Source organism: Macrotis lagotis, chromosome 5, assembly GCF_037893015.1.
Source record: "Macrotis lagotis isolate mMagLag1 chromosome 5, bilby.v1.9.chrom.fasta, whole genome shotgun sequence".
Lineage (NCBI taxonomy): Eukaryota > Metazoa > Chordata > Mammalia > Peramelemorphia > Peramelidae > Macrotis > Macrotis lagotis.
In genome coordinates this window covers 63,884,823-63,911,495 of record NC_133662.1, presented here as the reverse complement: position 1 = coordinate 63,911,495, position 26,673 = coordinate 63,884,823, and the positions used below count along the sequence as shown (strand labels likewise).

Sequence of the window (26,673 nt, the reverse complement as noted above, 5' to 3'; positions counted from 1 at the left end):
AATAGTAATGACATCTGAATATCTATTTTTCTATGTACATGTGTGTATATATGTACATATGTGTACTCATGTAAATGTACATTGTGTACATTTATACACATGTATATGATCTTTTATATGCAATATCAAAGCCTGATGTACCAAGCAGCCAGGTGGCACAATGGATAAAACACTGGCCCTGGAGTCAGGAGGACCTCACATTCATCTTCACACTTGTCATTTACTAGCTGTGTGACCTTGGGCAAGTCACTTAATCCAGATTGCCTCACATCCAAGGCCATTTTCAGTCTACCTGATTCATATCTGGCCATTGGACTCTGATGTCTCTGGAAAAGAAAGTGAGGCTAGTGACTTAGCAAATTCAATTCAATTCATATGCAAAGCATCACTTCCCTGATATAGCCTTCTTCAAGATAAAAGGGCAAACATCACATCCTCACTTACAAATTAGTCTCTATGGCAAGCACTGGGGAGTCAATAAAAAAAAGCTCCCCTTTCTCTCAAGGAGAAAACATTTGAGTGGGCAGTTAACCTAAAGGAGAGAAATCTGGGAGGATCATAGAAGTGAAGCTGTCATTTGACAGTGTGGTGCCATTCATAGGCTACTGAAAATCCTGCTCAAACAAAAACTTCCATCTTCACTTCTACCATGCTGCCTAAATTACTGCTTTTAGCCATTCCTTTTTAAATCATCTTTTTTAAAGCAAGAGTTTTTAACCTAGTCCCCAAAGGTAGCCTATGGATAGATTTCAGAGGGACTCTAAAACTGAATGGGAAGAAAATTATATCTTTATTTTCACTAACTTTTGGTTTCCTTTGTGATTGCGTATATTTTATATTATGGATTTAAGAGTATTATTCTTAAAAGGGATCCATTGGATTCACCAGATGACCAAAGGAGTACAAGACACATAAAACATTAAAAACTCCTATTCTGGAAGGACCCTTTTTATGACAATCCAAGGAGGATCATTAATACTTTGGCACATTTAGAATTCCCACTCTAAGTCTATAATTAAATGACTAGCCCCTTTCAGTGAATGAATAAATGAGTATTTATTAAATACATGGCATATATGAAGCACCAAGCTTTAATGAAAATACTAGATATAGTAAAACTAAACAGTGCTTGCTCTCAAAGTATTCACATGTCTAGTATGGGGAAATAACACATGTAGGAATTTTCACTACAAGTCAGACCGAAAGAGCCAAGTACATAGTAACATATCTGGAAAGGGCAGTGCTGGAAAGCAGAAAGCAAAGCCTTATATGAATGTAAGTTTAAGTGAACAAGAAAAAGAAATGGTTTGGACCATGTTGGTTCCAACTTGGTGAATGCCCTAGATGAGAAGGGGACAACATGAGGACACTGGCTGGCTACTTAAGTGGGCCACAGAGCAGGGAAGGAAACTCTATGACTGTGGACTTCATTGTAACTTGTAAAGAAAAAGCTTGGTGACTAGCTCCTATATATCTGTAATAAGATTTGAACTGAGGCTAGAATAAATAGATGCAAATTACAAGAATGGAAATGCAACTTAAGTGATGTTTGTCTGTATAAACATCAACTTAAGCAGTTCAAGACAAAATTCTTTCAGTCAACTCTTTAGACCTGTATTGATTCTAAAAATAAGCTGTTTAGTTTATTTTGTACAGTTTTCCTTGAAGGCAAAAATTGGATTAAATCACCTCCCAAGGTTCCTTTCCAAGCTCTGAGATTCTAAATCTCAAATCTGAATTTACTTCTTGAGGATAATTTCCCCCCCTAAAGTGATTTGCCAAATATAATACTTTGTTGACTCGTCCATGATTCTATAGGCATAAGGGAAGAATTTCTTATATTAATAGAGATGTCACTCCTCTAATTTTACCATTCACAATGCTTAATATTTAATTTAAATTCAAAAGCTTGCACCCTTTGGTCTTCTGGGTATTCTGTTGCATTAGGGCTCTGTGACCTACCAAAGTTCTATAAAGATTCCTGCATCTCCTATCCACCATTTCAACTGTGACTCTTCTTAAATGTTTTGCCTCTGCAAATAGAACATGATCTCCTTGGAAGACTACATTATTTTTCTATTTGTATTCCCAGTGTTTAGTACCATGCTTTGCATATAGGAATTTAAGAAATAGTCCATTCATTCATTCATTCTAGTTTTACAAAGGTGCCTGAAGTATGGGATTGTCTCTGATCCAAGATTGTACAGTCAATATGTGACAAAGATAAAATTTAAACTAATAAAATAAATTACATCCTACTCTGCCTTATTAAATACAACATACTAGGTTATACCCAATACTGTCAACAATTGTCGGAAATACTTATTCTCTCTGTTACCATCAGAAAAATAAAAAACCTGGAAAGCATTATGAAGGATTATTTCATTCTGGACAAGATTGTAAAAAGCAGTCTGAGGTAATCTCTTCTAAACTTGATTCAATTATCCTGCCAGTTGAACTTTTCTTGATAAATAAGGATCATCATCATGAGAAATCCTTGTCTCAGCTGCAATGCCCTTTGGTACTTGGTCCTCTTCTGTAGTTAGGTTGCCATATGTGACTGCTTTATCTGCGGGTTTGGATTCTACCTAGTTACACTCTCTAATTCTTTAAGATTGTCCTGAAGCTTCTTATCTACAGAGGTAAACTAGAAAATTCAATCACTGAACTTGGAAACAATTGATTGTTGAATAGATTATTAAATAAAAGCTTAAGGAATAACAGGTCCTTCCTAGTTACTTAGAGGGCTCAATGGTCTTTTTCTGGTTTGATTCAAATTTATCTACTTCTGGTTTAGGACTGGAATACTTAAGTTTTTTGATCTCCTAAATACTTGGGGCATTTCTATATAGAACCTGCTATGACAACATTTATTACATAGATTCAATTAGATTCACTTCCTGAAACTCATATCATGTTTCTCTCAGGGCCATAAAAGTCTTTTGTACAATTTTAGTGACTTTGCTAGCTAAAATTGTTTGATAGGAGTTTTTGATCCATAGTTATTATTTTATCTGTGATAAGAGCACTCAAGTGAGAAAATTCCCTCAACAAGGATTACAGATCAGCAACTAGACTGCCATCAATGTTTGAAGATTTACCTGGGGCATTGAGAGATTTAGTAACTTGTCCAGAGTCCATATAAATCAGAAGACAGTATGAATCAGAAGCAAAATTTGAATCCATACCATATTTACTCCAAGGCCAGATCTCTATCCATTCTAGCAGGCTGCCTATGCAGTAAATTATAGTTGACTATATCAGAACAAAGATTACAAGAATATACACGTGAGCGTCTGAAACAAATCTATTCTGAATCTCAATTTTTTTTTGTTCTGTTCCAGTGATATGCTGTTACACACGGGGATGAGTAAAGAAATAAGGAGAGGATACAAATTTTACATTTAACAATGAAACAATAGGAGTCAGTTTACATCTCAGGAGCAAACAGCTTATCACAATTAACAAAATTTAACAGCATAAAAGATTACAGAATTTGTTCTAATTATAAATTTCCTATATTCATAATTCTCTGCATCAGATAGCTCCAGAGGAGAAAGTCAGGCAGTGGCTTGGCACAGCTCTCCCTCACTAAAATCCAGTTCACTTGTATGTCATGGTATCTCATTCCTGATGTCATGGTCCACTTCAAGAATGAAGGACAAACAACAGCTGACCCCCCAAAGGCATTCCTTTATAAAGATTAATAAACTACTGAGACACATTTTCTAAAGACCATAAGTAAGCCAAATAAGAATACCCTCAGGAACTAGATGGATTTACAAATATATTCTATCAAATATTAAAAGAATAATTTATTGCAACATTATATAAATTGTTTGAAAAATAGAAAAAGAGAGGATCCTGCCAAAATCTTTTCTATTACACAAGTCTTGACACCTAAACCACAGTTAAAAAAAAACAGAAAAGAAGCTATTTGTCAATATCCTTGATGAATATCAATGCAAAAATTTTAAATAAAATTTTAGTAAAGAATGTATAGTAAGAACAAAAAGATCATATATTATCACCAGATTGAATTCAAACTGAGAATGTAATATTGGTTTAATATTAGAAAACTATAAATATAATGGAAAACCTAAAAATATATGATGGTAAACCTAAAAATAATAAGAATGTATGAACCATCCATTGATATGATAAATAGTATCTATCTCTAAGGCATCTAGGTGAAGCAATGAATAGAACACTAGCCTTGAAGTCAGGAGGATGGGAGTTCAAATCCAGGCTCAGACCCTTGCTACTCATTAGCTGTGTGACCTTGGGCAAGTCACTTAACTCTGATTGCCTAACATCCAGGGCCATCTCCAGTCATCCTGATTAACATCTAGTCACTGAACTCAGATGACTCTGAAGGAAAAAGTAGGTCTGGTGTTAACACAACACCCCCTCACTCAAATCCATTTCATGTGCTTGTCAAGGCATCACCTGCTCTAATGTCAAGGTCTTCTTCAAGAATGAAGGACTAAAATTATCATGAGTATCTATTTAAAATGAAGGGCCATAATTAGTAGCCTTAGATAAAAATATAAGATATTCCAATAAGATCAGGGATAAAGCAAGAATATCCATTATCATCATCACTTTTATTTTGTATAGTGCTATCTATAGCAATAAAGTAAGAAAAAGAAATTGATAAGGAACCAGTGTAGGAAGTCAGGGCATGAATTCATGAAATAGGCTATCTCTTAGCCAAAGGAGACATTTGTTTGCTGAGAGTAGCACTGATAAGCCCCAGTTGATGGAAGGGTGAGCTCCAACACAGAGAGTTGCTGAGCATGCCTGGAAAAGGAATAACTGGGCATGGGACTTGAGCTCCATACTTGTTGCAGAGCATCCTTCCCAGAACAAATGGTAAACAACACTCCCACACCCCCTCAGGTGTGGGCAACAGAATTCACTTAGCTGAAAGAGAGATTAACTCCCACCCCCAGGGCCCAGTCCATTGTTCAAGGTCAACTCAGATTCTGCTGCTGAGGGCCTCAAATACTCCAGAGAAAGCAACCAGCATCCCCTACTGGCCGGCCCTTGGAATTATTACGCCTAGTGAACAAAGCCTCTAGGGCTTTCATAAGCAAACCTCTCTGAACCAGACACTCCCACAACACAAGATCCTAGGAAGATGAAGAAAGGCCATAAATAGAAGGGTCCATGGAGAATTATTTTGAAAGCACAGGTTCTAACCCAGAGAGATCTAGCACTTCTGAGGAGAATATGAATTGGTCTCCAGCCCAGAAAGACTTCTTCAAAAAAATCAGAAAGGAGTTTAAAAAATCAACTGAAAAGATGGGGAAAAGAAACTCAAGAAAAAATTAACACATTGCAAGAGAAAATTAACATCATACAACAGGAAAAAAATCCTTGGAAAGTACAATTGGACAAATAAAAAATGAGAACAATTCTCTCAGATCCTCAGTTGGGCAAATGCAAAAAGAAAATAATTCTCTCAAAACTACACTTGGGCAAATGGAAAACTCCTTCAAAAAATAGAATTGGCCAACTGGAAAAGGAGTTGCAAAAGGTAAATGAAGAAAATTCTTCTAAAAAAAAAGAATGGAATATGTGGAAATTAATGACTTCATGAGACAACAAGAGCCTGTTAAACAAAAGCCAAAAGATAGAAAAAATAGAAGAAAAAGTAAAATACCTCATCAGCAAAACCACTGACCTAGAGAACAGAACAAGAAGGGGCAACCTGAGTTTATAGGTCTTCTTGAAAACATTGAAGAGAGAGAGAAAAAAACTGGACTTAATATTACAGGATTTAGTGATAAAAAATTGCCCTAATATCATGGAACCAGAGGGAAAAATAGTTATTGAAAGAATACATCATTCCCTTCCTGAAAGATATCCTAAAATGAAAACACCAAGGAATGTTATGGCCAAATTCCAGAACTATCAGATAAAAGAGAAAATCTGCAAGCAGCCAAAAAGAAACAATTTAGATATGAGGGAGCCACAGTAAGGATTACACAGGACCTGGCTGCATCAACATTAAGGGATCAAAGGGCCTGGAATGAGATATTCTGAAGAACAAGAGAGCTTGTAATGCAGCCAAGAATCCACTATCTGGCAAAGCTGAGCCTTCTCTTCCAGGGGAAAAGATAGACATTTAACTAAATGGGTGACTTCCAACATTTCCTGATGAAAAGACTAGCGTTAAAAAGAAAATCAGGATATCAAACAGGATGCTCAAGAGACATATTAAATGGTTAAAAAAAGGGTAAAGAAAAAAACCGCTATCCAATAAGATGAAACTGGCTATATCCTCACCTGGGAGAAAGATTCTCATAAGTCTTGAGAATTGTAAATCTATTAGAGAGAATATACTTAGCCAGAAGTGATGATCACTCATGACTTTTCTGTGACTCAGATAGAATGATTTAAAAACAATACCTCCTTAAAAAGGGGGACAGTAAGAAGATGGGAGGATGGAGAAGATTGAATGGCATTAATTTCATTACCTTAAGAGATACAAAAAACCTATTGTAATTGAGGGGAAGAAGGGAGGAGTTGAGAACCACCTGAATCTTCATCATATCAGACTTGGCTTAAAATTAACTTACACATACTCTGTTAAGTTAAGAAACTTATCTTACCTTTCTAATATTAAAAGAGTGAAAGGGGAAAGGGGAACAGGAAGGGGGAGAAAAAGAGGGACTAACAGAAGGAAGGGAAGGAAGAAGGGGAAAAGGGAAAGGGAAAAGAAAGGAGAGGGGTGATAGGAGGACAAACACACTGAAGGTGGTGGTATTCGGAAACAAAATACTGGGGAATATGGATAAAGTGAAAAAAAGGAAAACTACAGAGGGAAGATAGCATGGAGGGAAATAAAGAGTTAGTAATTATGACTTTGAATGTGAATGGGATGAACTCTCCCTTAAAACGTAAGTGAATAACAGAGTGGATTAAAAAACAGAATCCTATAATATGCTGATTACAAGAAACTCATTTGAAGCAGAGAGATACATATAGAATAAAGGTAAAAGGTTGGAACAAAATATATTTTGCTTCAACTGAAATGATAAAAGCAGGGGTAGCAATCCTTATCTCAGACAAAGCAGCTGCAAAAATAGATAGCATTAAAAGAGGAAGGAAAGTATGTACTCCTAAAAGGTACCATAGACAATAAAATCATTTTTTTTTGCAAGGCAAATAGGGTTAAGTGGCTTGCCCAAGGCCACACAGCTAGGTAATTATTAAGTGTCTGAGACCATATTTGAACCCAGGTACTCCCGACTCCAAGGCCAGTGCTTTATCCACCACGCCACCTAGCTGCCCCGAATAAAATCATTTCAATGTTAAATATTTATGCACCCAATGGTATAGCATCCACATTCTTAGGGGAGAAGTTGAAATAGCTATAGGAAGACATAGATAACAAAACTCTATAGGTGAGAGACCTCAACCTCCTACTCTCAGATTTAGATAAATCTAATCATAAAATAAACAAGAAGGAAGTTAAGGAGTTAAATAGATTTTTCGGAAACCTACATATGATAGACTTATGGAGGACAATGAATGGGGATAGAAAGGAATAATTTTTTTAGTGTATAAAAACCTAATGATCAATTGCTGAAAGGCAGAAATACTGAATACACCTTTCTCAGCTCATAATGCAATAAAAATCATATGCAATATTGGGTCAGAGAGATACAGACCCAAAACTAATTGGAAACTAAATAACTTCCTTTTAAAGAATGAGTGGATCAAGAAACAAATTATTGAAAGAATTAATTATTTCATCCTAGATAATGACAATAGTGAAACAACATACCAAACCCTTTGGGATACACTCAAGGCAGTTGTCAGGGGATATATTATATCTTTAAATGTTTACATTAATAAATTAGAGAAAGAATAAATCAATGAACTAAATATACAACTAAAAAATTAGAGAAAGAAAAAAATTCAAAACCCCAATTAAATACCAAATTAGAAATTCTAAAAATTAAAGGAGAAATTAATAAAATCAAAAGCATGAAAATTATTGAACTAATTAATAAAACCAAGAGTTTATGAAAAAAATGAATAAAATTGATAAATTTCTGGTCAATTTGATTAAAAAAGAAGAAAACTAAATTGTTAATATCATAAATGAAAAATGTGAACTCACCCCCAATGAGGAGGAAATTAAAGTAATAATTTGAAATTATTTTGACTAACTCTATGCCAATAAATTTGATAATCTAAGTGAAATGGACAAATAATTACAAAAATATGTGTTGCCCAGATTAAATGAAGAGGAAATTAAAAACCTAAATAACCCTATATCAGAGAAAGAAATTTAAAAAGCCATTATTGAACTCAATAAGAAAAAATCTCCAGGGCCAGATGGATTCACAAGTGAATTCTACCAAACATTTAAGGAACAATTGGTTCCAATTCTATATAAACATGTGAAGCTTGAACAAAGACTTTAATTTGGTGGAATAAAAAATTTTACCTTATTATGTAATTTTTCTATCTCTTATACTTTATTTTTCTTCCTTAAGGATATAATTTCTATTTCATCACATTCAGCTTAGATCAATGTATACCATGGAAACAATGTAAAGACTAACAGACTGCCTTCTGGTGGGGGGGGGGGGGCAAGAATAGGAGAAAAATTGTAAAACTCAAAATCTTTCTTTAAAAAATGGCCAGTATCCAGTCATTAAAAACAAATTATGCAAGAATAATTTCATCTGTATAATAAACATTTATCATACCTGCATATTGTTGTCCAATTATATACTATAGATGAGATGGAGAGATCTCGGCTAGATATTCATATAGTGAGGATGCTTCCAAATGGGTTAAATCAAAAAGCACAGTCCACAGTAATGCACTGATATCCTGTTGGAAGATTTCTAGTAGTGTACTCCACACATCTGACCTTGGTCCTATCCTATTTTATCTGTCATTTTAATCAATAGATTGGATGAAGGCAAATGACAAGCTAATCAACTCTATGGGTAATATGAAGCTTGGTGCAGGATCCTAAAAGATCTCATCATTTAAAAAAAAAACCTAGGTTGAAATTCATGAGTAAATGCAATAGAGAGAAAAATTTTAAAATATAAAAATACTATAGTGATAGAAATATACTCATGAGTAAATATAATAGTGATAAAAGAAAAAATATAATAGGAAAAAACTTAAAGTCTTATAATGAGATTTTAAAATTACAAAGAATATAGAGGTAAATGACAAAGAGGACATTGAATATGAAGTCATAGGATCTTAATTCAGATCCTTTGTCTAACCTTGCCATTTAATAACTCTGGCAAATGACATACTCCCTGAGCCTATTTCCTTATATATTATATGAGGAGATTGGACTGCATGGTCTCTAAGGTTCATTTCAGCTCTATGTTCAAGTCATTTAACTTCCCTGGGTCTCAGTACCTCCTCTATCAGATAAGGGTGTTAGACTAAGCAATCTCTAATGTCCTTTTCAGTTTTTAGATGTTATGAAAGCAAGAAGACTATGAATGAGAGAAACTCAGAATCAACAATAGAAAATGAAAATGTCAAACAACAAACTCCAGTTGAAGTTATTAATAACTCACATTAATGTAGTGGCTTTAGTTTTGAGAAACACATCTAATGCACATACACATACATATATATATAATATAATATATATAATATATAATACAATGGGTGTCTATTCTTTAAAATGTTGCCATTTAAATAATATAAAAGACTTGAATATTATTTAATTTGCCACCTAACCTTAAGGTTTTTCCTATTATTTATCTGGGATATTTATTGTACTCTTTTTTTAATTTATTATAATCTATATAAATGTTTTCTTTCTTTCACAACCAGTCTCCTAGTTACCTCCACCCTTATTTCAGTTAATCCCTCCATTCATCTTCTCAAATTGCTCCATACAAACAAACCAGGCTGCTAGAAAACAGCTTTTATCAGGGACTCAGTAATTTAGTCTGGGGAATTATGTGGATTTGTGATAACTTCAGTCAGATACATTATACCTGAGGAGGTATAATCTCTGATCCCTGAAAGTGAAATAGCTTGCACATGCAATAAAGAATTTAAGCTCTCCCACCTCACCAACGCTGCTGTTGGCAATAATAAGGTTGTATCTCCTCCCCTGTCTCCAAAAGTCAGTGCCATACCTGTCCTGTTTTCCCTTTCTAAATCCTACATTTGGAAAATATAATAAAAAAAATCTAAATCAGACATGATTCCAGAGAACCAATGATGAGGAATATTGTTCACCTCATGGTGAAATTAGGTTACACAATAAGATACATTTTTTTGGCATGATCAAGGTAGGAATTTGCTTTGCTTACAATACATATTTTAAGGGGTTGTATTTTTCTTATCTTTTTTTATGTGGGGAGGGGGCTCTGGAAGGGAAAAAAAATACTTGTGAGTTTCAGATTAAGTAAGAAGAATGAATTCTAGGCAGCATACTCACCTTATCTAGTCTCATTACCTCATTTTCTTCATGAGGAAAAAGATCCAGAGAGAGAAAATAACCTGACCAGTCACATAAATAGTAAATAATGGAACTTGGAATTTGAGTTTAGGTCCCTTGACTCTAGATCCAGGGAAACTGTACCTAATTATGACATGTGTTCACATGCCCACAGGGTTGAGTTACCAACCATACATTCATGTGTTTGCAAGCCACACTACTGGTAAATGAATTTAGGTGGTTGGAATAGATGACTATAATTATAACCTATTTCAGTTTTTAAATTCAATGATAAACAGATACATTTGTATTCTGCTTTCCTCTATCCCACTCACACACCTTGTCTTCTGTTGATTAGACATAAAACAAATGAAAAATCTAGGAGAGAGTTTCAGGGTAAATAATAATCAATTTATTAATTAGGCTAGCTGATAATAAATTGGTCAGTGGCTTCTCTCAATAACCAAAGACACTTAGTGGAGATACTGATTTCTTGAAAGACTTTTAGAAAAGAGGGTGCCCCTGTCAGGTGAAAGATCAACCCTTATTGGTAAACAGTTAATGAAGAGGTAGACTTTAAAATGAAAACCCTCAGCTCCTCCTGCTGAGAATATGACTTGGTCATGAAACTCCAACAATCTGAACAAAGGAATATCTCTATCCAAACTATTTTAGTTGATTTTCTCCTTCATGAGCTGGGTTACTCTAAACTCCAAGGATCTGAGTTACTCTAAACTACTCCAGAGTAGTGAAAGGACATAGACTTAATGCTAAAATTCATCTAAATTAGGGTCTCCTAGTTGAGTTCCACCAAAGATTGCAAAACATGTACCCCATTAGGTCAATCTCATCTATCAGGCTTGTCCTTCATAGTCTGGCTTTTGACCCACAGAGACTGGTCCCTGAATGAGGAAATACAAAAGAAAAACCTTCAATCCTAATTTAATAATTAATTATTAATATAAAAGAAAAATAATCACCTTTCTCAGACACAAGGCAAAAAATTGACTGTCCCTTTCAAATAGAACTATAGGAATGCCACTTTCATTTTTATGAAATAATCATAATAATAATAATAGTTCACAATTTGTAGCATGATATCACTTTAAGTTTTGCAAAACTTTTAAAGTATATTATCTCATTTGAATTGGGGAGTCTAGTTGGTTTATTTCTCCTGAACCAACCATCCTTCTATCACTCAGGTTCTTAACTTAGAAATTATACTTAAGGCCTCATTTTTCCTCACTCTCCCAAGAGACCAGATTTTACCATTCCAACTTCCACAACACTCCTCATATCTTTATCTTTCTCTCCACTTATACAGTTACCATCCCAGTTTAAGATCTCATCACCTCACCTCCTCTACTCTAACAGCTTCCTAATTGGCTTCCCTTCCTCAAGTATGGGGAAATGGAAATCATCTTTCTTTTATGTTGACATATCAGAAGGGAAAGAAAGCTGAGCTTCTTTCCTAGACTCAAATTCTGCCTCTGATATTCATTAGTTGTGTATTTATCAATTCTGATTTTCAATTTCCTGATCTGTAAATGTAAAATCAAGATAAAATGACAACCCCACAGATTAACATGAGGATAAAATGAGAGAATGTATATTACTTTACAAAACTTAAAGGAGTATATCAATGTTAATATTTATTCATTCTTTGATTCATTCAATAATTATTAAACACCTAATCTAGACAAAATATAATGCTAGGTGCTATAGATAAAAAGACAAAAGAAACTACTGTCCCTGCTCTCAAGGAATTTAATAATATTTTTACAAATCATATCAAAAAAGGGTCAAATATTTACAAAAGCATTGTTTTTGTAAATAGCTTCACTTTGTTTTTATATTTAACTCAGAAAGGCAGTTTCTAAGTGTTTTTGATCATACATCTTTATGATTTAAAAAATGGGTGTTCATCCTCGCTTTTGTATATTAATATTTATAAAAGTCTGAAATCACAATAAAATACTATTAATCCTAGTGTCATTAGGGAGAGACTGGGCTTATTGGGTAGGAGAGTGACATAGTCAGACCTAAAGTTCAGCAAAATTGCTGTGAAGAATGGATCAGGGAAGACCTGAGATAGGAAAACCATTTAGGAGGTTATTGAAATAGTGTGGGTGGAAAGGTGATAAAGCACTGAATTAAGATGATGATTGTGTGGATTAAGAGAAAGGAAAGGAATGGCTACTACAGATGTTAAGGCAAAAGACAAGGGAAGATCAGGTAAATGAGGACTCAAGGTTAACTCCCAGGTTGAATACCTGGGTGATGACGTTGTTGTTCAGTCATTTTTCAGGTGCATTTAACTCTCTCTCATCCCATTTGGGGTTCTCTTGTCAAAGATATTAGAGTGGCTTGCCAATTGCTTCTCTAGATCATCCTTACAAATAAGAGAGACAAATTTAAGTGATCTGTCCAGGTTCACACAGCTAGTTAACTGTCCAGGATCAGATTTGAACTCAAGAAGATGAGACTTCATGATTCTAGACTCAATATGCTATCGATTATGCCAACTATGTGCTCAACAAAAATAAGGATATTTGGAAGAAATATCATTTTAGGGTAGAAAATAATGCATTATGTTTTGGACATAAAATCGATTGCTCTTGAAATCTTAAGGGACAACTAGGTCGAGCTGTCTAGTTAGTAATGTGGAATTGGAGTTCAGGAGTTCAGGATAGGGCTGGATATTTAGCTCTGATAGTCAACCCCATAGAAATAATAGTTAACACACTGGAATAAATGAATTCAGAACAATTATTATCCAGATGGAATGATAGTCAATAGTGCGTGATATTGCAAATAGGTTAAAAAGGATAAGAACTGAAAAGAGACCATTACAGTTGACAATTAAACTAACATTGAAGAGATTACTTTCAACTGAATAAGGAAGAAAGTTAAAAACTGGGAGATTTGAAGGAAAGTGCCACAGAAATAGGAAAGTTCAGAAGATAGACTGGGTGAAAAGATGTGATTCCACCTATCCAAGTCTGCTCATCCTGTGTTGCTCACTTTCCCATCTAAACATGGAAGGAGTGGGGGTGGGTAGTGTGTGGGCGATAGGGGGGAAGGAATGAGAATATGTAGTTCACCTGTTAGTCCCCTGGAGCTTAGAGTCTACCCCTAAGAAGATCCAAAGACCAGGTGAGATGGAAATTTTCCTGTACAGCAGCTGGAGGTGCCTTAGTTGGATTACAATTTTTCTTGCTCTAAGGGTCCCACAATGTAGAAAATGGTGGATTGTATTGGAGATAAGCCCATGATTGGCTGGGGAAAGGGAGAAAGAGACAGAAAGGGGAGTGTGGGGAGTGGTAGATCTATGAACTATATTCCCACCATCTGGTTGATTGATCACCTCCCCCCTTTGAGATCAAGTTATGGTCCCTACTTAGGACAGAACTAAATTAGTAGATAGAATAGTAGATAGATTTCAAATTATCAAATTTGAAAAAAAAACTGACAAAGTTCTGATCCCCTTTCCTTCTATCCAGTCAAAATGTTGAATAATATTCATTTCTCCACTGTCAGTCCACAGAGGTTATTGAATGTTCTAATTCTTGGAAAGGATTCAATAAGAGAAACTACTCTATTCACTCCTATCGACTACTAAGGCAGGGATGGTGCCTAACAAGTGATGATTATTAAAAATAGGGTTGAACAAGTGTTTGCCAGATCATAGCCTTTACAGCAGATGACTGGTATCTAACCAGCAGAAATAGAATAGATGAGGATAGAATCCAGATCCCAAAATAGCTCAAAGTTTGAACCTGAGTTTGTCAACCCCTGACATTACTGTAGTAGGGTTGAATTGTGTTTTTGGATTTTCTGGGTGTGGGATTTTTTAAGAGTAATAGAAGTCCTGGTTTCAAATTCCATCTCAGACTACATGTGTGATATTAGGCAGGTCACTTCTCCTCTCTGGGACTCAGCTTCTTCAGTTGTAAATGAGGCATTAGATTAAATTCCTTGAATATCTTGAATCTCAAAAATCTACAATCCTCTAATCCTACTACTATAAAAACATTACTTGAAAGTTCTCTAATTTTTGGAGTCCCATTTTGTATCACTTGTGTTGACATATTCTATTTGGTCACAGAGTAGGTTAAGTCAGGTTAAGATTCAAAATTACTGAAATGATGATAGAGAAGAGATTGGAAGGGAAGTACACTTGATGCAGAACCCATGTAGCTTAAAACCATGGCTTTTCACTTTGAACAGCTTTGAGCAAGGTATTCAGGAAATCTGCATAATGTGTTGATACATATTCAGGTATGTTAAGCATTCAAAGCATTTAGTTAGCTTTGCTCTTTGGTAAAAATTTTTCAGGTGTGTAATTGAGAATTTCTGTTAATATAGTAGGAGGACAGGGATCTAATGAATCACAAACAGGCAAAGAGTTTGCATAAAGACTGTTTGGCACTTGACTCTTTTTCAGTTAGGCCAGGAAAATGTATGCAGAATTGAATTATTCCTTTTAAAGGGGGCTGATCATTAATCACTGGTCCAGAAATGTTATCAGTTTTTCCTAGGTGGTCCATTGTTCTTTAAATGAAGAATTTCTACCACAGCAGTGTCAGTGACTTTTGTCCCTGTTTTGATTCCATAATTAGTTCATCAGATAATGATACTTTTCCTTTTGTTGCTGCTGGGATTTTAGGGGGCGTCACCAATTAAAGATAGAATTTGGGGTAACTGAGAAATTGAGGGTCACTGAAAAGATGAAAGAATTAGATCTCTTTGGGATGTTAAAACTACTCAAGATTTTATTATGAAATATAGCAGTCAACAGGTTAAAAAACTTTTCCTTTCCCTCCCAGGGAAGCAACTGTCACTTTAGGACAGGGAGTGAATAACAAAAGACTAGGCACCATTGCTTGGTAGACAGAGACTAAAACAGAGACAGAGAGAGGGAGATAAGGAGAAGCATGGATAAAGACAGAGGGGGGGTGGGACAGAGAGAGAGAGAGAGAGAGAGAGAGAGAGACAGAGACAGAGACAGAGACAGAGACAGACAGAGACAGAGAGACAGACAAAGACAGACAGAGACAGAGAGACAGAAAGAGAGACAGAGACACAGAGAGAAAGAAAGAGGCAGGCAGCCATAAGGCTTGGCTCAGGCTGTCCACATGGCATGGGGGAGGCCCATGTGCTCCACCTGGCCTAAGAAAAAGCATGAGAAAAACCCATCCAGTCAGAGTTAAAGAAGAAGAAAGAAAGAAGTCATGGCACTTCCTGTTAAATACTCCTCTATGGTAGGTTGGACAAGGGGTGGCGCTTGGGGAGTGGTCTTAGACCTTGGGCCAGGTACCTGCAGATGGCAAGCTGCATACTGATCCTTCCTATCCCCAAGCTGCTCAATTCCCAAGTTCAATATATCATTTCCTGGCACAGCAGCATCTACTACCAAGGGTAGGTGAAAGGGAAAATGGGGGCAAAATACAAACAACAGTGTCAAGGGGAGACAAAATACAATCAATAGGGGTCAGTTTACATTCCAGGAGCAAACAGCCTTTCACAATTAACAAGATTTTAACAGTATTAAAGCTACATTCATAATTCTTTTTTAGCATCACTTTTAGTAATCACCCAGTGGAGAAGCCTCCAAAGGTAGGGAGGAGTAGAGCAGTCTTGGCATCTAGAATACCTGAGTGCAAGTCTGACTTCAGATACATATTAGCTGTGTGAACATGGACAATCCTTTTCATTCTCAATATCTCAAAGCATCTGTCTGTCTCTGTCTCTCTGCCTCTTTTAAGTTTTATTGATGCTTTGTTTTTGCATTAAATTTACAAATTACTCTTATTTCAAAAGAAGTCTCTAATAACTAAATAAAAGTTAAATAAAACTATTACTACGGTAACTTCATCTGAAAATTACATGCAACATTTCACATCTCTAGCAACTTCCCATCTCTCAATTTTTTAAATAGGACCTATTTAAAAAAAAGAAAAGAAAAATAAATTTCTTGTAATGAATTCAATAAGCAAAATAAATTCATTCAAGGAGGGAGGGAGAGAGAGAGAGAGAGAGAGAGAGAGAGAGAGAGAGAGAGAGAGAGAGAGAGTCAATCTGACTCATTCACTGTCCTTATTCTGTCATGTCTCAGTAATGGGTAATATGTTTCATTAGCAAACCTCTGGAATCAAAGATGATCATTGAATTGATCACAGTTCTTAACTCCGAAGTTGTTTGTCTTTATAGTGCTCTTGTCATTGTATAAATTGTTGTCAAAGTTCTGCTTAGTTGAATCTATTTCCGTTCAGAAAAATCTTTCCATACCTTTTTGAGTTATCTATTTCCTCATTTCTTATAGTACAAGAGCACTCCAGTACATTCATATACACCTTAACTTATTCAGTCATTTCTCAGTTGTTGGACCCATCCTCTTAGTTTCCAGCATTATTCTAAGTTAAAGAATGGCAAATATATATGAGTAGAGGGAGGTTATGAATAAACCCAAATACAACAAATACAACTAGTCATCTGATATGGAGCTATATGAAACCAATGGACTGTATACACATATAAATGTTTGTCTATATATGTGTATATGAAATTAATGGACCTTATACACATGTGTGTGTGTGTGTGTGTGTGTGTATATATATATATATATAATATATGTACATATATAAATGGAAAAAGATAATATGTTTGTATATTAAACCAATGGATCACACACATGTATGTGTGTAAATATATGGATACACCAATGTCATGTACACACATTTGCATGTGAATGAAACCAATAGGCCACATACAAATATGTATGTATGTCTATATATGTGTGTATTAAATCAATGGATCATATACATGTAAGTATGTATGACTATACATATACATGTTTGTGTGTGTATATGGGTATGTGGATATATGGGTATGGGTATGTACATTATAATATATATGTATATATAAATATATATGTAGATATCTATATATGTAAATATGTATGTATGTATGTATATATATATGAGAGATGAGAGAGTCCAAAATTGAACACGTAATGTCATTTCCACAATCACTGTAACCTGAGTACCTCTTTCTAATTTATAAATCTATTCTCTGACCTCTCAGTGAATACTCATCTTCTACAAACCTGCTAGTTAGGGAGACCAACTAGGAGTTGCTGTGTAATTTCAGCATAGTATATGTCCCTCATTTAGAGGCTAGACCCGATGTGTTGAAAGTCATGATTTCTCATAATCACATTTGTTACATATGTATTTATGTGTGTATGTATATACATGTATATATATACTATATACATATATATATATGTGTATATATATATATATATATATATATATATATATATATATATGAAAGTATAGTCAAAAATAATTTGTTAAAAACACTAGGGATAAAAAGACAAAAAAATTAAATTCTTGCCAGCAAAGACTTGGTGAAAATCACCATATATACAAATATGGAAAATTAAATGCAACATTAATACAAAGAGAGAAAGCACTAACCACTTTAGGGAAGAAGAGGGGAAACCAGGAAAGACTTTCTGTAGGAAGTACATAATTTTAAAATTTGCAAATTTATATATATATATATAAAACACATCTGAGCCTTACCAACAGTTCCAGATCAAAAATAAATAAATCACTAAATCATAGAATATTAAATAAAAAAAGGTCCTTGAAGATCCCCTACTCCAGTCACCTTTTTAGAGACTGGGAAAACTGAAAGAACAGAGGAGCAATGTGCTTCTCTAGAGCATAGAAGCAAAGTTGTAAAGCTAATTAAAAAGTAAAATTACTAGAACTCAGTTTTCCTATGTCTTATTCCAAGTGTTCTTCCAACTGCAATTGCAAGTTTTCAAGAATGTTTCCATTCCAATCCTCTTTTCCTTTATACAGTGAATTTCTATCCCAAATTCCAGCCTAAGCTTTATATCCATGTTTCACTAGTATTTGCCAAAAATACCATTCAAAGTCCTAGAATGGAATATAAATGGGACTAAATATATGAGTTACTTGACCAATGATTCTTATTTTCATTTACCCTGATCAACTTTGAAAAACATTTTTTTTCAAATTATTAGGCACACTTTCCCCTTTTCTTCTCCTCTACTGCTTCCAAAAACAGTTGACTGAAGTCAATTCATCATCCTATCATATATGTTCAGCTCCTTAAAGGAATATTTTCTGCCTCAATTTTTTTTCCATTTTTCTACTAAATTTGGTCCCTTTTTATGGCAGATCTGCCAATTCTCAGTTCATTCTCATCAAACTTCTCCCCACTCCTAAATGCCTTGTCAAAAAAGAATATTGATCCCATGAAAATGCATCCAAAGAATCTTTCAGAGCTCAATCTAATATCAACATCACAATTTATGCAGCCATAATAAACAATACCTGATAGATACTAATTCCTTTCCCCAATGGCTTCTTCATTAACACCAACAAAATTCCATTCTTTTCATTTCATTGAAACCTGTAATATTCCATGCTCAAAACCTATAAACTTTATTGTTTTGCATCAGGTCAGGAAAAATGGACTTGACTACTGGACTGCTGACACCAGGTTTTACTCTTCTCGAATTGACCCTAACTACCTAGCAACATTTAGACTTCATCACCTGATATTTAAAACCCTCCACATGTGGCACCACCTTGTCTTTCAATCATTATTTCATATTACTCTTCCCTATACATTCCCTATACCACATACAATTTATAGCCCAAAGAATTTGGAGTACTCTTTACCTCTAAATAGCACCCACAACTTCCTACCAACATGACTTTGTTCACATAATCTCCTATGTCCGGAATGTCTTTCTTTCCTCTTTCTGACTATTGAATTTCTACCCATCCTTGAAAGATCAACTCAAATGCCACCTCTTTCACAAAGCTTTCCCTGATGCTCCCTTTGGCAGCATCATTACTTTTCAGAATTTGTATTATACTTAATTTTTTTGCAACTCTCATGCTTTTTAACCTGTATTACATTTATTATTATTATTATTAATTTTAAATATTAAAGCTGTTAAATATTAAGCTATTAAAGTTATCCCTAATCCTGTTTTATTCTTCTACTAGACTAGGTTCTTTGAGAAGAACCATGTTTAATCTTAGTTTTTTATCCCCTCTTGCACTTAGCATAGTGCTCTGTCTAAAATAGGTGATTAATAAATGTTTGTTGCATTATATCATTAGTTGTTCTCTTCACTTCTTTTATTCTGAACAAGAAATAAAACAAACATTTCTAAATCATAGTAGAACAGAAAAAATGATTTCACATGAAAATGCAAATATGTACAACTTGCTATTACTTTTAAATATATATTAAAGTTATCATGAAAAGTTCTTTCACTTTTTTGCTCTTTTCTTCCCTGCCCCTTTCTACCTTAGAAATAGCTACCATTAGATATATGTATATGATTATATGCATATATATAAAACTATTACATACATCTATTTATTAGTTCTTCCTCTGGATGCAGATAACCCTTTTCTTCTCTAGTTTTTCATAACTTCTCCTCAGTCTCAATTAGATCATCCCTCATCTAAGTATAACCCTATCATATCCTATGCCCTCTTCTCTTTTCTTTCTATACTTTTATTTTTATGGTCATCATCAACTCCTGGGAGTTCAAGTATCATCTCTATAGAGATGATGCACAAATCTATTATCCAATCATCAAATCTCTCCTGAATCTCAGATCCATATGACCAACTGCTTGCTGGACATCTCCATTTGGATGACCCACATGTCAAAAGAAAAAACTTAGGATCAGTAGCCCTAACAGCTAGGTAAGATAGAGGATAAAATGGTTAATTTGGATTTAAAAAGATCTAGGTTCAAATCCTGTTTCAGACACTAATAAGGTAAAAACATTTAACTTCTTACAACTTCAGTATCAAAATGGGGATAATAGCACCTACTTCACAGGATTGTTTTGAAAATCAAATGAGAAAATATATGTAAAATGGTTTGCATATATTAAAATTATAAATGTTAGTGATCATCACCATGAAATATATCCCTTCTCCTAGCTTTCCTATCCAGTGTATACAACTTCAGAATCATCCTTAACTTTTCACACTTTCTCACTGTATCCAATTAGTTGCTAAATTTTCCATTTTATCTTTAAGACACCTCTCCCTCATCTATCCTCTTTTCTCCATTCATTTCACCTAGCCACCACCCTACTTCACCTCTCATCTGAACTTTTGAAATGGCCTAACTATCCTTTCAGCTTCTCCTCTCTCTAAACCATTTCCATGTAGTTCCCAAATCAATATTTATAAGGATTGTCTATGTCACTGACCTTTTCAAGAAACTTCAGTGGATTTCTGTTGCCTCAAGGATAAGTTATAAATTTCTATTTCTGCATTTAAAGCCCTTCACAATTTGAATACATTCTCCTTTTTCCATACTGATTTCATATTATTTCTCATCACACAATTGACACGGCAATTCAACTGATTAATTTGCCCTTTCCTGTATGAGACATTCCATCTCCCACCTCCAAGTCTTTATTGAGGCAATCCCTCATGTCTCTAATATCTATAATCTATCTCTCTCTCATCTGAGCATGAGTTTTATGCCATTGGACTACTAATGGCTGCTTCAGGGTAGGAATTTGTGAAAGTTATATATGTTTATCCATAGCTTTCTGACCACTGGTCAGAGACTATATTTCCTGAATATGAGCTTTGCTAGCAGAAGACTAGTTAATGGGAGAAAGAATCCCTTTCACTGAAGAACAAGCTGGAGTTGTCTATATCCTTCACATAAGGTGCCAAATTGAATTTTCCAGCCATCCAGGAGAGCCTTTGAGTTGCCTCCCAACAAAGGCTCCTTCTATAAGTTCGACACAGTGATCATGGACATTTAAATGACTCACATGAGTCAAAGCATTGAAACCTAGGTTTGGACACTGGTTTCTCTGACTCTAAATCCAGAATTCTTAGTAACTGGTGATATTATTTTAGTCATGGAGGAAACATTACTATTTAGTCATCAAATGGCAACATTAATTTTAACTATACATTAAGTCAGTCCCATTCATATGGATACATAAAACTACCATTATTATTCCTTAACATTTACATTGTGTTTTACAGTGGAAGCATGGCTCTGTGATAGACAATCAGTCCTGGAATCAAGAAGACGTAGGTTTAAGATCTGCTTGTAACATATAATAACAATGAGACAAGTCAACCTCAGAGGACCCTAAATAACTTACCACAATTTTCATGGGTAAAGTTAGAGGAAACTTCCACTCAGGAAGTCCCTGAAATTTATCAAGGAGCTCAACAATTGAATCATGTAATATCTCTAATCACCCTCCCTTATACTTACTGCCTACGCAACTATAGACAAGTAATTTAGACTCTTTGGACCTCACTTATTGAATGAGTTATCTCTGAGGTTCCTTCCAATTCTAAATCGATAATATTAAGAAATATTAAATCAATCCCTTTAAAATAATTATATTTAGATACTGACAAATCTTGGAAAACCTTTGAACTTATTCAATTTAATTTATTTCAACAAATATATGATTAGATAGCTAGCTAGCTAGCTAGCTAGCTAGCTAGCTAGATAGATAGATAGATAGATAGATAGATAGATAGATAGATAGCACAGTATCAGGTGGTGCTTTGGTATCAGAAATCCTACCAATATTATCACAGATATGGACTTTCCCTATTATCCACAAAATGTAATTTTTCAGTTTATAAAATGCTTTCATATACATTACTTGATTAACTATTCCATCAGTCCTATGATTTAAGAAAGAGATTATTATATATATTTTTACTTAGGAGACAAAGTGATTTACTGAAGGTTTTACAATTTGTAAATAGCAAAGATGTCTATGGTGTACATATGTCACATATAGTTAAATACTCACCAGATCATCTATTTACTACTCTTTCAGAACCTCCTATTAAAAAAAACCATGTCAAATCCAAGAACATGGAAGATGTCTCCAATTTTGACAATTCAGGAAGAACAGCAAAGGTATCCAGAGTGTCAACCATCAGAAGGATATTTGATTTGGCAAAGTATCGTTCCAAAAGATCCATATCCTTTCCAACAGGGATTAAAGTTTGTCCACAAGAGTCAATGAAACAAATCTTGGCCAATCTCCAGGCTTATTACAAACTAAGAGGTAAGAATACAAATCCATGCAAAGTCTCCACTGGCTTTCCATTAAACTCAGTCAAGAGTTTTTCAGTTATGTTTAATGTTAGTTTAAGGCTGTAACTGTAACCCTTTCTCTTTGATCTTTACAAAGCACCTGAGTAGTAAGTAAAACCAGGTTCTGTCATTCAATTAAAAAACAGGATCCAACTTCATAGCAATCCTTTTTTTTAAAAAGGATAGCTCAATCACATAATAGATAGAGAGTTGGTCAGGTCAGGTAGCTGGGAAGACTTCCAGGTTTGTTTCGAGGACGAGGACAAAATGAGACCATAGTTGTAAACCACTTTGCAAACTTAAAGTACCATATAAATGTTAATTATTATTGTCCCTAATAATAATAACAGTAACAACCAAATCTATTAGATTGTTTTACTCTGAGTCCTCTTACTGAATGAGGATAATCTGCAAATATAAAATCAAAACACATCAATAAAACTTTAAATATAAAAGGTTTTAAAGGTAGAAAGAATTCTTTATTTTTAAAATAACAGCCCCTGCCACAAAGAAAAAAAAGGTCATTTAACAGACCACAAAAATTGCCTTGACATTAATGGATTCGCTTCATTTAATATTATTTAAATAAAATAAGCAAAATAGTTTCATGTTCTCATAAAATTAGAAAAATAAGATGTTTGCAGAACTGAGAGACTAAGCAGGCTGATTTATACTGGAAGAGTCAGTTGCCAAAAAAATAAAATACCCTGCAAGTGCTCACCTGACTGTTTAAGTGGAATATACATATAGCAGATCTAGCAAAAACTGCTGAATTTTGTATACCTGGAGGAACATCTGTGAGCACAGAGGTGATCCAAATTAGCAGTGGTGGGCAAGTGATGATGTAGAGGTGTTAAAAGAATTTACTAGACAATTACCATTATTTCCAGGGGAGTTACAGGATAGTTATTGCCTGCAAGAGGCACACAACAACTATGACAAATGTCACATAATGCACTAAGAAATAATTATGAAATTAAACCACACCGCTATGAGTTTGGGTGATTTCCAATAAGGCAAAGGTGTCCCATTTTTCTTGGGCTCCAAACCTGCATCATCTTGCAAGTTGGAGGTAAATGGCTCTCTGATCTCATTCTCAGGCATTTATTCCAGTCATAAAATAGGCAATGTCATTCTGCTTTATTTTAAGCCCAGGATCTTAAAACATCTGGTGTAGGCACCATCAGCATATGGTAGAGAGGGTTGATTGAGATGCAGTTGTACACCAAGGTAAGGAAATTTCAGAGTACTCGCCCCTTGCCATGTTTCAGAGCATCTGATTCTATTATACTATCAAGAAGTGAATTAATTTAGGGGATTTGTGTTGGGTTTTGGATACACAATTAATTAGCAAAATCACATAAAAAAATTGAAAGTCTTAAAGAATTCACATGTTTCATTTCACTGACAGATGAATATTTCATATATGTACTCTCCTAATGGGAAAAATTCCAACTCTAAGCACTTACAAATGGTAAGTTTCTGGATCTAATTTAGAAGGGACCTGGCAATTGATTATTAAGCAGATTATTAAGCCATGAAAGCCATGAACTCTGAGCCACTTGTTTTCACAAATATAGTTGTAGTTGATAATTAAAAGGGAATTTCCAAAATGTGCATCTGAGTCACTCACAACACTGTTGTGAACTTTTCTATGTGAACTTTCTTCTAATATTTAACAAACAACCATTTATTATTCATCTGCTGTGGACAGGCACTGTGCTAAATGTTAAAAGAAGGTAAATACCAAAAAAAAAAAAGAGAGAGAGAAAAATAGAAAACAGTTCTTGCCCTCCAGGAACTTAAATTCTTTTTTTTAAGGTTTTTGCAAGGCAAATGGAGCTAAGTGGCTTGCCCAAGGCCACACAGTTAGGTAATTATTAAGTGTCTGAGGTCGGATTTGAACTCAAGTACTCCTGTCTCCAGGGCTGGTGCTCTATCCACTGCCACCTAGCCACCCCCAAGAACTTAAATTATAATGATCTATGACAATAATCTACCTGTCATACTTCTACTAAATTATGAGCTCCTTCAAGGTAGAAGCTAGATCATTTTTCACCTTTGTATCCCCAGAACCTTGCATAGTACCTTCCACAAGATGGCACTTATTAAATGTTTATTAACTTTGTTTGGTCCAGAATTATGACTCTATCAGTGTAGTCAACTTCTGGTATGGAGATTCCTTCAACCATTACAAAATACCAATTCTTCTCTAACTTTCAGACTTAAAGAGGTAGTTAAGACAGAATTTGAACCAAAGTCTTCTTGACTCTAAGCTTGGCACATTCTACTATGACACACTGCCCATCCGGCTCAAGTTCAACTGAACTGCAATGAATTAGGTTTGAATATTCTAGCTAGCCTGGTGAAGACCCTAGACCAATTTAATATTATTTCTATAGAGACATAATGTTACATAAGCTCATAGGATCATAATTTTACAACTGAAAATGATCCTATAATTAATATGCTCCAAATCTTATTTCAACAAAGGACACTGAAGCTGAAAGAGATTAAGTCACTTACCCAAAGTTACACAGGATATGAATGCTATATGTACTCACAGCTATATAAATAAACATAAAACCATAAACCAATGTTTTTATGTGCTTGGTTTTTATTTATGATAGTTGCAGTGGCAAACTGAAGCAGCCCTTATTAGATGCTTAAGGGGAAAAACCATTATTTGCAGCTGCTGAATTTCTGCTACACAAAGTTTTCATTTTCATCTTACCCTTGATTAAGTTCAAATCTTTCACTCTCTAGTTTCTCTGGGTTAAAAAAAAAATCATAGTGGAGATATTTTCCACCGCAATGATAATCCATTGCAACTGCCCTTGGGATGGAATAAGATTTGAAAATCAGTATGGAGTTTCTTTGCATTTTAACAAATTTGCTCACCAAGAAAAGCTCCAGTTACAATGATCTATTTCTTTGACAGTCACTCAGTGATGTTCTCAGAACTCCTGTCACACTATGATCTGTGCAACTACAAAAATCGGGTCAAGTTTGCAACTGAGTCTCAGTTTGCATTGTCTGGGCTTGGGGAAAACAATTTGTCAGCCCTCAAAATCAAAGGGGACATGAAGATAACTTTTAGTTAACTAATGAATAAACATGTACATAGTACTTTCAAACATTCTTTAATACACATTATAATATTTAAATTTTATTCCTAGAACCAGGAATAACTAGTAGCTAGCAACAGGCAAAATTGCAAAGAAAGAAAAGCTTGTTTTTGACTCCTTCCCTTTGGGTTCTTTTTTGGATCTGTAATTTCATTCATGCAAGTATGCCCTCCACCTGAGCAATCTGCAATATACATCTCATTTCATGTGATATTTATCCATGTTTTTTCATTAAAATTCTTTAAAGAAAAAATACAACATACCTACCTACAGAGACCATGGTTCTACTCTCATGAAAAGTTAATCCATTCAGCTTTGTGATTCCACCCTGCTGCTGAACTCTGCAGACTCACCAAACTCACTGGTGTAGCAATCCTCAGACTACATTTCACATTCCATTCTGTTATATAGCCAACTATTCATCTACCAGGATCTGAGCATCATGATGATGCTCACATTTGATGATGCTCCTCTAGCCATTCCATCCTCCACTGAACATCTCTTGCTCAAAAAAACAATCAAAGGAACTTGCCATAGCTACTGGAAGGTCTATATCAATCAACTGTCCTTTGACTCCAAACACCATCCCTGAAACTCCCCAGATCATGTCTCCATTCCATGACCACCATTGCCCCTATATATTGACTCACTATCCTAACCATCACAGTGACTTTTCTAGACCTTACCATTCCTTCTCAAGTCTCTCTTGGTTCTCTCTCCCCCCTCCCTCACCTTCTGAGCTGAGATCTTTGCCTCCTTCTACACTAAAAACATTGAGGCCATTCACAGAAAGTTATCTTTTCTCCCCTTTCCCTCATCACATTGCTGAATGTTTTCTGCAATGATCTCTTTTATTCTTTTACCATATAAAAAGATGACTCTTCTTCCTGCCAAGATAATCTCTTTGACATGTATACT

At 34.8% G+C, this 26,673-nt stretch overlaps 1 protein-coding gene across 1 annotated transcript in view; it reads left to right on the top strand.

Annotated features, from left to right (window-relative positions):
- Positions 1-26,673, top strand: part of IMPG1 (interphotoreceptor matrix proteoglycan 1) — a 168,621-nt gene that overhangs the window by 11,814 nt on the left and 130,134 nt on the right. Inside the window, exon 2 of the mRNA XM_074190012.1 lies at positions 22,365-22,598. Within this exon, the coding sequence (XP_074046113.1) occupies positions 22,365-22,598 (234 nt within the window). The remainder of the gene's footprint in view (positions 1-22,364; positions 22,599-26,673) is intronic.